A 15,633-nucleotide genomic window follows, 5' to 3' on the forward strand; every position below is an offset into this window, starting at 1 on the left:
GAGGAAACCAGAGCATCTGGAGGAAACCCACGCTGACACGGGGAGAATGTGCAAACTTCACACAGCCAGTGATCCAACCCGGGAATCGAACCTGGGTCCTTGGCGCTGTGAGGCAGCAGTGCTAACCACTGTGCCACCCATCAAGTTGTAGAGCTTCCTTTCCTGCAGGATGTAAGTGGTTGCAGAATGTCATCCCAAACATTAACAAATATTCTAATATTTCATGTCAGATACGAATTTAACTTATTCAAACACCATGAAGCAGGAGCCTGTAGTCATGGGCTTTTTTTCTGGATTCATTTTCAGTTGCACGATTGAGTTCTCAGCTTTTTTGGAAGTCTGCTTTGTTAAGTTATCAAGTTTTGTAGGATGAGTATGGGGCTGTGACACTCAAGATGTCCTTTCATCATCCTTTCAGAACATAAAACACACAAAGTGAAATAACTAAGCTTGATCCATTTAATGGATGAAGAAAGTAAAAGTACAGATTCAAAGTATAAATCAAGCGCAATTCTGATGACCATGTACATAAAAACACAGGGCATGAGAGTTGCACATGCCTAAAAGGATGAATTAATTGCATTGCTCACACTGGTTTGTAGGTGTTACTTTCAAATACGTGATCTGCCACATTGGTTAGTACATACAATTCGCCTCATTCCATTCTTCCTTCAGCACACTGTATTCAACTTATCAAGAAACAAATGCACCCATTTAAGTCAGGCTCCAACTCAATCTTTTTCCAAAAGATTTTAATATAGACTGAATGCTATAGGCTTATGTACTGTTGAAAAATAGTTCTGTTTGCAAACAGGAAGAGGTTAATGCATTTACCATCATAATCTTTACAACTTTTGTGCTGGCAATTCTTAATTTATAACACTAATCACGAATCATGGAGGATTTCTCAGGGACATTTCTACATAGCAGTTTAAACTCTACAGCCACATAGCATATTTGCAAAAGAAGCAATATCCTATGCCTCTGTTACAGTGAAATCTCGAAGAGTCAAACTCAACGAAAATAAATTCTGCTTGTGTTGAAGCTGCCAGCAATTCCTCCGGCAGAATAGCAAAAGCAACAAAACAGCACCTGTGATTACCCTGAATTCCATAGCGGTTGATCTGGGTTAGCTGAACTTTGGCAAGAGGGATAATGCTGAAATTAGGGCTCATGTGACCGTGCCAAAAGTGCACTCAAATTTCTCCATGAAGCAACTTGCAAAGTTGGCGAGTATGGCAAAACCTGAGAGAAAGTTAAGTGTTGCCAATTGGAGAGACGGTGAAGCTGATGGAGCAAGTGCAAAATTGTGACGGAAGCGGAAAGCAGGCATTGTGAAAGAATGGGGGATTTGACCATCAAGTTTGTCCACCATTCTGAAAACCAAGAGGAATATCTTGGAACAGTACAACAAACAAGTCATCTCTCCAGCATGGAAAAGCATGCTCCTATCCCTATTTCAGAGAAGCTCTGCTAACATGATTCAAGAAAGCCCAAGAAGAGAACATTCCTGTTTGAGGCCCAATCTTGCAGGAAAGATAAGTCGCCATGGTGAAGAAGCTGGAATATATGGAGGTCACCTACTGCGATGGATGGCTGGGCTGATTCAAGACAAGACATCACATTGTCTTCCACTCAGTAAGTGGTGAGAATACAGCAGTGACAGCAGCAATGACGGCTGATTAGCTCCAAAACAATCTCGTCCAAGTCTTGAACAAGTATACACAAATTAAACGTGGATGAAACCGGACTGTTTTATCATCTTTTGCCAGATGCTGTTTGTTGTTTAAAGGGGGATGTGTAATGGTAGAAAGCAGAGCACCAAGAGTGTCACTGTTTTGGTCTTTTCCAACATGGATGGCCACGAAAAATCTGTTGCTTTTCATGGTATAGTCCAAGAAACCACAGTGCTTTGCCAAAGTTAAGATATCACCTACACAGTACGAGACAAAGAAAACTGCCTGGATGACCATCAGCAATTTTGTGACATTGGTCAGGAAAGCGCACAAAATACATCAATGAAAGAAAAGGAAGACCGCCGTCATCATGGACAACTGCCCTGCACACCCCAACATTGCTGGTTTGAAGAGTGTCAAACTGATGTTCTTGCCTCCCAACACCATGGCCAAGCTCCAGCTAACGGATCGGGGTGTTTAGGAACTTGAAAACCCACTACTGATCTCTTGGCTTATCAAGTACATCGATAAGCAGAACTACAAGCCCACTATAATAGAGGCCATGTTGATTCTGAAAAATGGTGTGGAAAGTGGTGAAGGAAGCCACACTTGCAAACTGCTTCAACCTTGCTGGGATCAAACAGATTACAGTTGTACAAGACGATGAGAATGAGGAGGAACAGTGTGATGACAACCAACCCAACGACGAGATACTTTTTGCTCACCTGCAGGAGACCGATATGGAAATTCTAGCCAAGGTAACAATGGAAATTTATGCGGAGATGGACGGTGCCATTCTATGCATGAAAGAACTAAAAGGTGATGCCATCGTAGATGTAGTACCTTCTTCAGCTGAGAAGGCCGAGGAGGCTGACGATCCTGAAGATTCCAATGAATGCCTTCACACTGGCCCACTTGTTTCCCTGGCCAATGGCATAGAGGCCTTAGAGATGCTCTGGGATCTTGCAGCACAAAAACATGTTTGACTGCACGGACGACATGGCGGATTGTATTGTGCACATCTGAAAACAGCACGCTAAGCAGAGAAAGAGTATGGAGTGTTTCCGGTGCCAATCCCTGGCCTTTCTCAAGGCCAACACAATGTAAACTATGAACAAATCGAATAAAGATTTGTTAACTAATTTTACCGTATGTTTTTTATTTGGCATTTGAATCTGAAAAACAAATTAATAAGTGTTTGATGCATTTGTAAGCATATTGGGTTACACAAGGGATGTATTTATGTGACAAATTGGGCCTCCTCAGCTGTCACAAAGTTCTGCTTTAACTGAGGTTAAAGGTGGCTCTGCTGGGATTTGACTCATCGAGAGTTAACTGTATCATCACTGTAATTAAAATTAATGTGCCTTGCATTTTCTTAGAATCTTGTAAAGTATGAATCTTTGTAAACATTGCCTGAACAAAATATTCTGTCCAATATGACGGTTTTCTGAGCGATGAAACAATCTGAGCTATTATGAACACATTTTCCAAAGGTTGCTTTGGTAAAACGTTGAGAAATATCCTGAAGGATGCCTGTCTTGTTTCTGTTATTTAATGCAAGTTTCTCAAAATCATAGTATCATATTGCAACACAACCTTTACGTCGGCAACAGAAAAGTCTCCAGCATCCACTTTTGAAGGGGTGTTCCCTGAGCTATAAACCAAACACATTGGTCTTCAGTGACAAAGTTCATGCTGTTAATAGACTCCTGTATTTCATGGTTTAGAAATCCCATTGACACGCCTCTTCCCTACATTGCGGAGTTGAGGAACTGAAGGAGCTCAGCTCGATTTCGGTCTCTCTGTGGGATTGAAAGAGAGGTTATGGGTTCAACAGAGTGAATGCATATCATAACAAAAAAATATATAGTCTTCATTATTAATTTAACTGATTGGGGAACCTTGTGCATTGAGTGTCTGACTTTCTGATGCACTTTCCTGGTGTACAGGTTCTCAATCTTGGGTGGCAGAGTGGTTAGCATTGCTGCCTCACAGCTCCAGGGACCTGGGTTCGATTCCCGGCTCGGGTCACTGTTTGTGTGGAATCTGCACGTTCTCCTTGTGTCTGCGTGGGTTTCTCCCGGGTGCTCCGGTTTCCTCCCACAGTCTGAACGACATGCTGGTTAGGTGCATTGCCCATGCTAAGTTCTCCCTCAGTGTATCCAAACAGGCGCCGGAGTGTGGCGACTTGGGGATTTTCACAGCAACTTCATTGCAGTGTTGATGTAAGCCTACTTGTGACACTAATAAATAAACTAAAAGATCAAAAGGTGAAGTTTCATTCCTGCACTATATCTAAAGATGCAACAGACAATTTAAAAAAACTCAACATGTTAGAAATCCAGAAAGAAATGACTAAAGGATGTTAGAAATGAACAGCTAATCAGTATCGAGAAGAAATATGTGAACCAGACATCTGAAATGTTAACCTAACTTTCTCTTTCAAATGCAGACCACCCTGCTGTGCATGTCCTATTTTTACTTGACCTTTTCTCAGAAATGCAATGAGCCCATGGTACATTATTTTTCACCGATTCAAAAAAAATTCAGTCTTCCTTCATTCTATTCCCAATTTTTAAGAAAAGCGATCAGAGATTGAACAGTCTCAAACATAATATACAGGTAGCAAACATTACACAAAACTTCAGTGAGTAAAACTGAATGCTTAACAAACCAAGTTTTTTGCTAGCAATACAAGAATGTAATGGTAGAACCATTATTTTCAATCATACACCACCATTCCTCATTACATCTTGGCTGGCAGAGAATGAAAAAAAAAAGCGGTGAAATCTATTAGGCATTCTGGGGTCGATGGCAGCATAGTGGTAATTTCACTGGGCTAGACTAATGTTCTGGGGATATGGGTTCAAATCCTACCATGACAGCTGGTGGAATTAAACTTCAATTAATAATTCTGGAATTGAAAGCTAGTCGCAGTAATGGTGACCCTGAAACTACCATCAATTGTCAAATAAACCAAACTGGTTCACTAACGCCCTTTACGGAAGGAAATCAGTCATCCTTGCCTGGTCTGGCTGACATGTAACTCCAGACTCTCAGAAATAGAACATAGAACAGTACAGCACAGAACAGGCCCTTCGGCCCACGATGTTGTGCCGAGCTTTATCGATGTGGTTGATTCTTAACTGCCCTCTACAATGGCCTTGTAAGCTACTCAATTCAAAGGCAATTAGGGATGGGCAACAAATGCTGGCCTTGCCAGCAACACCCACAGCCCATGAAAGAATCTTAAAAAATCCAAGTTGTCCAGTTTAACTGCAACATGGTCAAGGATGGGCCGGGCGGAGGCAGTCAGTCAGTGCTCCCTCTTTTTATCATGCTGGGAAATGCAGAATTGAGGGTATCAGATGAGAACAATGTTGAACTCAGCTATGATGACCTTCTTGATAGAATAGTCTTCAGTTACAACATAGGTTTACACATAAAGGATGTTATTTATTGTGGTACCAAGAGGGCTATCGGCACCTTTGAACCTAACCCCAGCTAAAACCTCACAAGAAGACATGCTGAAAAACTGTACATTAAAAAAAGTGAAACAGAAGGAACAGCAGTCTGTTAGAAAGTTGACAGTTCAAAACCTCCCAACAACCATTGAGGGGGACAGAAACTACTTCAAGATAGGGGATAGTAACATTTTCAAAAACGGGTCCAACTGTGCAATTTTTAAAGCTATGCTAGGTGATTGTAGAGTATGATTTGGCATCTAAAATGTGAGTTCTCCTCAGGGTTCAAGTGTAAACCATGATTTCTCAGATGGTCAGTGTTTCTTTTTTTTTTTTTGTTTTAGATGTTATACTCATCAGGAAACATGACAGTACACTTACATTGCGGTTCTTCAAGTTAATTTGCTCTCAAGAGTAAAACAATTTTACATACCTCTTTATCATCTTTGGTCTTTTTAACTTTCATCTTTATTTTCTTTCCTGTAATCATGCTGTATTTATCACTTTTGTCCCTGTCTTTCAGAAACTGCAATGAAAATCACTATTTTGTAAACACAAATCTATTGACATTAAAAACCAATGCACTGATCACAGCCTTGTGCTCAAAGGTGGAACTGCTACATGCCGGAATTCTTTCTTTTGAATGAGACGCTGGATAACTTTTGGACAGAGATTTAAACATCTAACTTTACTAACTTGCAGGAAAAAGATTCCCTCAACTTTGGAAACACCTTCTAAAGGACACGCAGGGGAGAGAAAAATCTCCATTTTTGTAACAACAGTGAAACATTTGTACCAGCCCACAATGTCACATGACTTTGTTACAAAGTTGTGGACGAACAAAACCTATTTAGCATTCTAGCCACTGAACTTCTGTTGGAACATTTGCTTTCATTGTGTGTAGGTGCTGCTGGACTTTCATGGTATCACCCAAAATCTTCAGAAAGGTTTAAATTTGTCAGAACATGTATTTTGAGAGAAAAGCACAAAGTGGAGAGTCGTAACAGGAATGTGTATTTTATTTTAAATACTACACTAAATCCTGTAAGTTTTGAACAGGAAGCATCAATTAGTTAAACCACACACAAATTGCATTAACTGTTACTTTGCAACTTTAATTGGATTAAAGTAATGAAAGAATTACCTACTAACAAGTCCAAATTAGCTGATAGTCGAGCGCTTTCTTGCTTCTCACTGATTTCAATTTGAGCTACTAACCTCTACAAAACACTTCTACAAAAGACAAGAGCAAAGTGGCCTCACCTCTGGTGGATCAAATATTGACACTCAACATGCCTATTAGACTTAGACAAGAATATAATTGCCTGCTACGTGTGGCTTATGTTGATCATAAGAACGTAAGAAATAAGAGAAGTAGGCCACATAGCCTCTCCAGCCTGCACGTCATTCAATAAGATCATGTTTGATTTCCTATATTAACTCCCCCCCCAACACCCACGCGTCCCTCAATTTTCTTAGCACCCAAAGAAATCTCGCAAACTTGGTCTTGAATATCTTCAACAGCTGAGAATTCATAGGCCTCTGGAACAGAAAAATCCAAAGATTCATAACACTTTGACTGAAGAAAGTTACCTCTATCTCAGTAATACATATCTAACTCCTTGTCATGAGATCCCAGGGGTCTTTGTACAGGGATGGGGGAGCTTGGGGTGCTGAGGGGAAGGACTTCAGTTTCTCCTCGTCACAAGCAGTGTTATGACTGTTCTTCACAAAGCTGTTCTTACCTTCCTTCAGCTACTGGGTTTCCCGTGTCCGGGGAAACACTTTAAAACTATAAAGCCGGTTAATTAAGAGGCTATCTACCTCATGGAAATATTTAATTTGTCAACCCCCTAAGGTCAGTGGACTGGCATTGGGATTTGGATTTTTCACATTTTAATATCTAACCTGGTCCTAACCCACCTGTTTGTGGGTGTTAAGGTTTATCATAAAGGGACTATCAGCAAGTTATTTTTTTCTACCATTAGTTATGAGAGTCTGAGTGTTACCAGTATTAGTTACTGCTAAAATTTGAGTGATTTACTATTAGTTACTATCAAACATCCTACGCCTCTACTGTTCCCACCTTAAAATCCTCCTGCTCTTCCTGGTTATTCCCACCCCACCACGGAGCTCCTTACCATCCGTTTTATTTGGCCTCATCGTTCTCTTAATTTCTAGTACAACAATTTCTGAAGTGAAATCATGAGCAAAGATACTCAACTAATGAGGAAGAAACATTTATAAAGTAAATATATTGATGTTTGTAGATGTCAGATGATCAAACCTCAAGGTATGTAAAGCATGAAGAATGCCTACAGTTTTGCTGTGTTGTGCAACAGGCAGGTTAGAGGAGCGTGGTTATTAATGCAGCAGCAGCGAATCACAGCAATTAGGCAGCAAGGTCAAGGATGCTACCTGACCTCCATAAGAAATATGGGGTGGAATTTTTCCCCCAAAATTCTAAGTGTTGAACAGGTGAAAAAACAATAGGCTCTTTTCAACCAGGTAAATAACATGAATTTACAGCACACTGTGCATAACAGGAGCCAGCATGCAAATCTCTCCAGTGGGGGGGTGGGGAAGAGGTGGGGTGTGGAGTCTCAGCTCACCTGTGAAGCCAGCTGCTGAGGTCTAGACTGCAGATGCCCCGACCTCCCAGTGTACTGTGCACACAGTATACAGAGAGATCTGCCCTTTCCCCCATCACTATCCTGGCCATTCAACATCCCGAGCAGTCAAGCCTCTCCAATGCAGAATCCGCACCCCCTCCTTCCCACCCCCCTACAGAGCTCCCCCCATTCCCTCCCCACTGTCAGGCCCCCCTCAGGCACTGCCAGGGTGGCATTGTGCATTGTGTCAAAAGCAGAAGAAAAGGATATTTTGGATTGTAAAAGAACGCAAACTAAGAAAGGGAGATCGGTGAGAAAACTAGAATAAAGTCTTGCATTGATGGGGAGGAAATAAGATAATCTTATACACAATGGAGGGAGTAACCAAGCACAATCCAAAACAGGAGAAGGGAAAAGATAGTTATCTAGTAAGTTCACAAGCTCTAGCCTGGATGAAATGTGAGACATGTTCTGTCATTTGTATTGTTGCGTATGCAACTTAACATCTTAATTTCATTTTAAAATTAAAACTTAAACGAGTTCTTGACAATTTAGCCCTGATTTTACCTCCCTCATTTGGTTAAACAAAGTGTGAAATCAGAGAGTGAATAATGGGCGTCAAACCTAAATTTATCTCACTGCCTGTGAATTAACATGAGGACTTGAGAGTCAAAAAATGTAAAGGGTGGTGTGACTCCCATCTGAAAAATGCTCAAAGATGCAGAGCTTTAAAAATGGAAATTGGCCGAGAGGGAGAAACAAATTCCTGTAATTTTTACCCTCACTGGTCCCTCCAGAAATTTATAAATCTGCCACTGTTCCAAAGCCAAATTTTGTAAAAAATGACAGGGCCATTTTCCTCTGCACTTTGAATATTACTACTTGCTTGAACATATTGTAAACTGATATTTAGGGTTGTTTTTGAGGTGTCATTTTTTGAGGCTGTGCCAGTTTGATGCTGTTCATCAGCTTTTACTATCTTATTGAATGACATAACTGCACTGACTTGTACCTACCTCTCTGGAAATTTTACCAAAGGCCATTAAAGTAACTTTTCAGTCTTAAATTACTTAAAATACATGTAAATGGCTCAAATTGAGACTTTTGATCAAAGTCATATTAAAATTATATTTGAACAGTTTGAAATTCTAAACATATAGGTTGGAATGGCAAAGTGTCAGGGTCTGACTGAAAACCGTGTTTCCCTCCAGAGCAACCGGCAGATTCTCTCTTTGTCAAATAAGTCTGGGGGTGGGAGGGGTGTTTCACGTCATTTTGAGGGGATGGGGCCTAATCACACTGGTAAAGCTGGCTCCACTGACATCAGGATGCCATGTTTAAAGGGCACCCTGATCAGACCGAGAAATAACCTCATTCCCCCCCATTCCACCATGGAGGTCTCAGGGACTCCCCCTCCAATCAATCCAGGCATTACCCCCACTCTTCCCTAATCATTGCTGGCATCTCTGCCCCCCAATCAACACCAACATCTCTTCCTCCCTGTGATCAACGTCGGCATATATTCCTCCCTCCCCCATGAACAGCGGCATCTACTCCCCCCCCCCCCCCCCTCCCACTCCATGATCAACGCTGGCACCCACTCCCCCTCAACACCGGCATCTCACTCCACCATCACCAGCACTGGCATCTCTCTTCCCCACCCGCCGCGATCAATGCTGGAATCACTCCACCCTCTACAAACCAACACGGAAATCTCTTTCTCCCTCCCACCCACCGAAAAGTGATCGCTGACATTCCCCCTCTCTGTGTAAATTTTGAGTGTGGAAACACCTTCCATATCCTCGAGTGAACTTCTATCTCACTGTTGTGATGAAAGATTGGGGATATTAGAATATTATCTGCTGCAAGATAATATTGAGAGAAGATTTAATGGCGGTTTCTAAAAATTCTGAAAGATCTTGAAAGGGTGAATTGGGAAAGACTTATTTTCTGTGAATGGGGAAAAAAATCAATAGTGAGGGGTTCTACCTCTTCACTCATTCCTGGAACTTTCCACGCACTGTTTGTAAATTTATTTTGAATTCAATATTTGTTTTTTAAACTTTCATTAATGAATAAAGGAGCATCCGCTGTCTGTCAAATTTAGTGCAACTTTATAACTCCCATCTCTCATTGATTCCTCATGCATCCAGTGGCCATTATGTCGCGCCATCTCCTCACTGGGTGATGTGCATCCACATCAATTCTGCTAACTACAATGATAGGAGTATGAACAAATTTACTTATAGATACAGTGTGAGACAAGTTTTATTACAGGCACATATAAATTTATACTTCAGAATTTAAAGTTTATTTATTAGTGTCACGAGTAGGCTCACTTCATTAACACTGCAATGAAGTTACTGTGAAAATCCTGGTATAAAAATAAGGTCAGAATGCATGGTTTTAAAAGGAGGACTGTACTTCCCGGTCCAATGAACTCCTTGCTTCTTAAGATTGAACTTATTTTTGACTGTGCAATTTCTCAGGAGACAAGATTATCACATCATTAGAAATAAAGTCCATTTGTTTACAGTTTGTACAGAATAGGGGTCAGGGTATGAAATTTGATCCCCAAGGCATCAGCAAAAAGCTCAGTATAGCAGTTAATGCAAACTGAAATTAATTTATGCAGTCATTGTGAATCAGTAGCACAGATGTTATGCCCCGCATAGCACAATGGCTGCCAAGCAATGTGTCCTCTGACACATCCTTAGTAACACCACGGGAGAAACGGTAGAATGTTTTTGGTTTTTAACCATTTTAATGCTAGATGCAATTAGTTAGTGGAAGTTAATTAAGGTCACCAGTATCCCCCTTTTAAAAAAAAGTGAACTGGTTATCTGTTTTGGTTTCAACATTTTTAAATGCAACTGAATGTTACATTACCTTAGAAATCTGGACAGGCCCAGAACACGCAGACTTTTTCTTCTTTTGCTTTCTCTTTTTCTCCTTTTTCTCTCGCTAAAAGATTGCAAATTGTATAAAGATGTTCAGTCACACTAGAAGAAATGTTTTCACTGGATTGAATCGCAAACTGTCAGCAGTTATGTTTCAAAATGAAAATTTTGCATTTACAGCATATTAAAAATGAGAAGAAATTTCAAATATCTCAAGAACACAGGATAAATCCTCACCTTTTTGTGTTGTTTGTCTTTCTTCCTTTTCTTTATTTTTGAACGTTTCTGTGAGTCTGTCAAAACAACTATAAGGTCAACTTTGCACATTTGATTGGGATTCCCTTCACTTTTTAACATGCCATACTCAGGGAAAATTAAACCAAATAACATCAACTCCCTATGTACTGCTAAAGAATAGTCAACTTTTAAAATGGTTTTCCCAACTTTCTTCATTTTCTCTCCCAATATAAAAGCTATAAGAAAAACTGACCCATACAAACTGACCCAAGTTTGCAGATGATACAAAGATATGTAGAGGGACAGGTAGTATTGAGGAAGTAGGGGGGGCTGCAGAAGGACTTGGACAGGTTAGGAGAGTGGGCAAAGAAGTGGTAGATGGAATACAATGTGGAAAAGTGTGAGGTTATGCACTTTGGAAGGAGGAATGGAGGCACAGACTATTTTATAAAATGGGGAAATGCTTAGGGAATCAGAAACACAAAGGGACTTGGGAGTCCTTGTTCAAGATTCTCTTAAGGTTAACATGCAGGTTCAGTCGGCAGTTAGGAAGGCAAATGCAATGTTAGCGTTCATGTCGAGGGGTGAGAATACAAGAGCAGGGATGGACTTCTGAGGCTGTATAAGGCTCTGGTCAGAACCCATTTGCAGTATTGTGAGCAGTTTTGGGCCCCGTATCTAAGGAAGGATGTACTGGCCTTGGAAAGGGTCCAGAGGAGGTTAACAAGAATGATCCTGGAATGACGAGCTTGTCATATGAGGAATGGTTGAGGACTCTGGGTCTATACTCATGGATGAGGGGGGGGGATCTTATTGAAACTTACAGGATACTGCAAGGCCCGGATAAAGTGGACGTGGAGAGGATGTTTCCACTAGTAGGAAAAACTAGAACCAGAGGGCAAAACCTCAGACTAAAGGGACAATCCTTTAAAACAGAGATGAGGAGGAATTTCTTCAGCCAGAGAGTGGTAGATCTGTGGAACTCTGCCACAGAAGGCTGTGGAGGCCAGGCCATTGAGTGTCTTTAAGACAGAGAGAGATAGGTTCTTCATTAATAAGGGGATCAGGGGTTATGGGGAAAAGGCAGGAGAATGGGGATGAGAAAAATATCAGCCATGATTGAATGGTGGAGCAGACTCGATGGGCCGAGTGGCCTAATTCTGCTCCTATGTCTTATGGTCTTATACTCGATGGGCTGAATGGCTTACTTCTGCACTGTAGGGATTTTATGATAAAATACCTTCAGTGAAACATTATTGATACAAAAACTGACAGAGGTAACAATATTCTGCACAGAACATACTTATTTCCAATCATAAGCACTGTAGAACATTTATGCGCACGTGCTACTGGGACTATGGTACAAAGTAAATAGTCAGTGTAGATAGATGGTGTGGCCTTTTGCTAAATCATACTTTGCGATTCCAGACTAAAGTTTGCAGAACTCTCTCAGGATATGTGGGTAGAGCTCAAGATGTAATAGAGTGTGCAGATTCTGTGAAAGGAAGTCAGTGGCAGGCTCTCCTTTTCCATGTTATTTTATGATAGAGATAATCTACTGCTTCAGTCAGAACTTTTCTTCAGACTAGGTTTAATGTTTCAAGTTTTTTTTTGCAATAACTTGCAAAGTAAGTTCAGTCGCTTGTTTCCTCATTGACAACGACATGTGGGGTGTGTGCTTGTGCACGTGTGTAGAAAGGGAAAATCAGTCTGGGTGTTTACAATAATTACCCAGAACTTAGAAGAGGTTTCACTTCTTCTAACTTTTCCAAAGTAACAAATTAGTGTAACCCTGGCAGAACCATCTGAAGTTAGCGATTTCAATTGCATTTTCAGATGGTTCCCAGTGCAGTGCAATTACCCAGAGCAAGTTAGCATTTCTGGGCAATTGCCATGTAAACCCTTATCTTAAAATTCCAAGAGGGATTCCTCAGTGCATCTTTGGGATATTTCCCAAATTCAATGCTGGAGAATTCAGAAGTTATGCCCCAATAAATACCAATTAGATTATTGTTGAGCTCCTCTCTGCAATCTACTGGGACAGGTTATGCCCCATGGTTTCAGAATGACAGGTCAATGAACAGTACATTGAACTGCCCTACAATGCAGTAATGAAGCACTTCCAACGGGTTCTGGATATATTATATCACATAGGAAAACGATTCCTACAATGTTCTGGAGAAAGGAGCACACATACAATAACATATCAGAATCATCATAATTCAATTCTAATCAGGTCTCTGCATTTAACATTAGTGGAGGGAGTCCACCTAGTTGAACAAACCAAAAAAAGTTAAATGCAAGAGAAACACCATGGAAGTGTAACAAAGGTTGAAAATTATAGCTTAAAATCTGGGTGTAAATATAGTTTACCATTTCTCTTTCCATAAAATATACAGAATACTTTTGTTCAGCAAAATGAAGGACTTTAACTCCATTGTGTGTTAGATGGTACTACATCTCCCCCACTTTAAGGGTAAAATTTTTGTAAATCAATAAACAAGGAACTTACAGTTAACATGATACATTTAGGAACTTCACTCTCCTAATTCAGAACAAGTTTCAGCTACTCAGTGCTTTATGCTCTTACCTCGACTACTTGATCTGCTTCTACTTCTTGAGGATGATGACAAACTTGAAGACAATGAACTTGACGATGATGATGTTCTGGAGGAGGACCTACTTCTGCTTCGCTTCCTTTCTCTTTTTGTTTTTCCTTCAGAAAATAATATTTGCTTATTTGGAACAGTGGGTAACAGTTTATCTACAAGATAACCAATCTTCTGCTAAAAATCATCATGCTGCTGAAAGTTAGAAACTGAACCACCGAAATTCTAGAAGTGGTTATGTGCGGCACGGTGGCACAGTGGTTAGCACTGCTGCATCACAGCGCCAGGCACCTGGGTTTGATTCCCGGCTTGGGTCACTGTGTGTGCAGAGTCTGTACGTTCTCCGTGTGTCTGCGTGGATTTCCTCCGGGTGCTCCGGTTTCCTCCCACAGTCAAAAAGATATGCTGGTAAGGTGCATTGGCCATGCTAAATTCTCCCTCAGTGTACCCGAACAGGCGCCGGAGTGTGGCGACTAGGGGATTTTCATAGTAGCTTCATTTCAGTGTTAATGTAAGTCTACTTGCGACACAAATGAATAAACTTTCAAAAAAAAACTTTAAATCCTTTCAGTGCTGATGTGGAGATGTCAGCGTTGGACTGGGGTGGCACAGTAAGAAGTCTCAGAACACCAGGTTAAAGTCCAACAGGTTTATTTGGAATCATGAGCTTTCAGAGCGCTGCTCCTTCATCAGGTGAGTCTCATCCCCAGGGCCTGATGGAATCTATCCAAGGCTGCTCAGGGAGACGAGAGGTGAAATCGTTGGGCCTCTGACGCAAATCTTTGTCTCGTCACTGGACACAGGTGAGGTCCCAGAGGATTGGAGGATAACCAATGTGGTCCCGTTATTTAAGAAGGGTAGGAAGGATAACCCGGGTAATTATAGGCCGGTGAGCTTGACGTCCGTGGTGGGGAAGTTGTTGGAGAAGATTCTTAAAGATAGGATGTATGCGCATTTAGAAAGGAATAAACTCATTAACGATAGTCAACATGGTTTTGTGAGAGGGAGGTCATGCCTCACTAACCTGGTGGTGTTTTTTGAAGAAGTGACCAAAATGGTTGACGAAGGAAGGGCCGTGGATGTTGTCTATATGGACTTTAGTAAAGCGTTTGACAAAGTCCCTCATGGTAGGCTAGTGAAAAAGGTTGGATCCCATGGGATAAAGGGGGAGGTGGCTAGATGGGTGGAGAACTGGCTTGGTCATAGAAGACAGAGGGTGGTAGTGGAAGGGTCTTTTTCCGGCTGGAGGCCTGTGACTAGTGGTGTACCGCAGGGCTCTGTATTGGGACCTCTGCTGTTTGTGATTTATATAAATGATCTGGAAGAAGGAGTAACTGGGGTGATCAGTAAGTTTGCAGATGACACAAAACTGGCAGGACTTGCAGACAGTGAGGAACATAGTCAGAGGCTACAGAAGGATATAGATAGGCTGGAAATTTGGGCAAGGAAATGGCAGATGGAGTTCAATCCTGATAAATGCGAAGTGATGCATTTTGGTGGGAATAATGTAGGGAGGAGCTACACGATAAATGGAAGAACCATAAAGGGTGTAGAGACGCAGAGGGACCTGGGTGTGCAAGTCCACAGATCTTTGAAGGTGACGTCACAGGTGGAGAAGGTGGTGAAGAAGGCATATGGCATGCTTGCCTTTATAGGACGGGGCATAGAGTATAAAAGTTGGGGTCTGATGTTGCAGATGTATAGAACGTTGGTTCGGCCGCATTTGGAGTACTGCGTCCAGTTCTGGTCGCCACACTACCAGAAGGACGTGGAGGCTTTGGAGAGAGTACAGAGGAGGTTTACCAGGATGTTGCCTGGTATGGAGGGGCTTGGTTATGAGGAGAGATTGGGGAAACTGGGGTTGTTCTCCTTGGAAAGACGGAGGATGAGGGGAGACTTAATAGAGGTGTATAAAATTATGAAAGGCATGGATAGGGTGAACGGTGGGAAGCTTTTCCCCGGGTCGGTGGTGACGTTCATGAGGGGTCATAGGTTCAAGGTGAAGGGGGGGAGGTTTAACACAGATATCAGAAGGACATATTTCACACAGAGGGTCGTGGGGGCCTGGAATGTGTTGCCGGGCAAGGTGGTGGAGGCGGACACACTGGGAACGTTTAAGACTTATCTAGACA

At 41.6% G+C, this 15,633-nt stretch overlaps 1 protein-coding gene across 4 annotated transcripts in view; it reads right to left on the reverse strand.

The window, feature by feature from the left end:
* Positions 1 to 442: 442 nt before the first annotated feature.
* LOC144504490 (uncharacterized) overlaps positions 443 to 15,633 on the reverse strand; it is a 56,128-nt gene continuing 40,937 nt past the window's right edge. For all 4 annotated transcript variants that reach the window (XM_078229834.1, XM_078229836.1, XM_078229835.1 and 1 more), the window contains exons 3-7: positions 13,483 to 13,608; positions 10,893 to 10,948; positions 10,645 to 10,719; positions 5,577 to 5,669; positions 443 to 3,481 (exon numbers count right to left, since the gene is read on the reverse strand). In XM_078229834.1, coding sequence (XP_078085960.1) covers positions 3,431 to 3,481; positions 5,577 to 5,669; positions 10,645 to 10,719; positions 10,893 to 10,948; positions 13,483 to 13,608 — 401 coding nt within the window. In that variant the 3' untranslated portion in view covers positions 443 to 3,430. The remainder of the gene's footprint in view (positions 3,482 to 5,576; positions 5,670 to 10,644; positions 10,720 to 10,892; positions 10,949 to 13,482; positions 13,609 to 15,633) is intronic.

Source organism: Mustelus asterias, chromosome 15 (assembly GCF_964213995.1).
Source record: "Mustelus asterias chromosome 15, sMusAst1.hap1.1, whole genome shotgun sequence".
Lineage (NCBI taxonomy): Eukaryota > Metazoa > Chordata > Chondrichthyes > Carcharhiniformes > Triakidae > Mustelus > Mustelus asterias.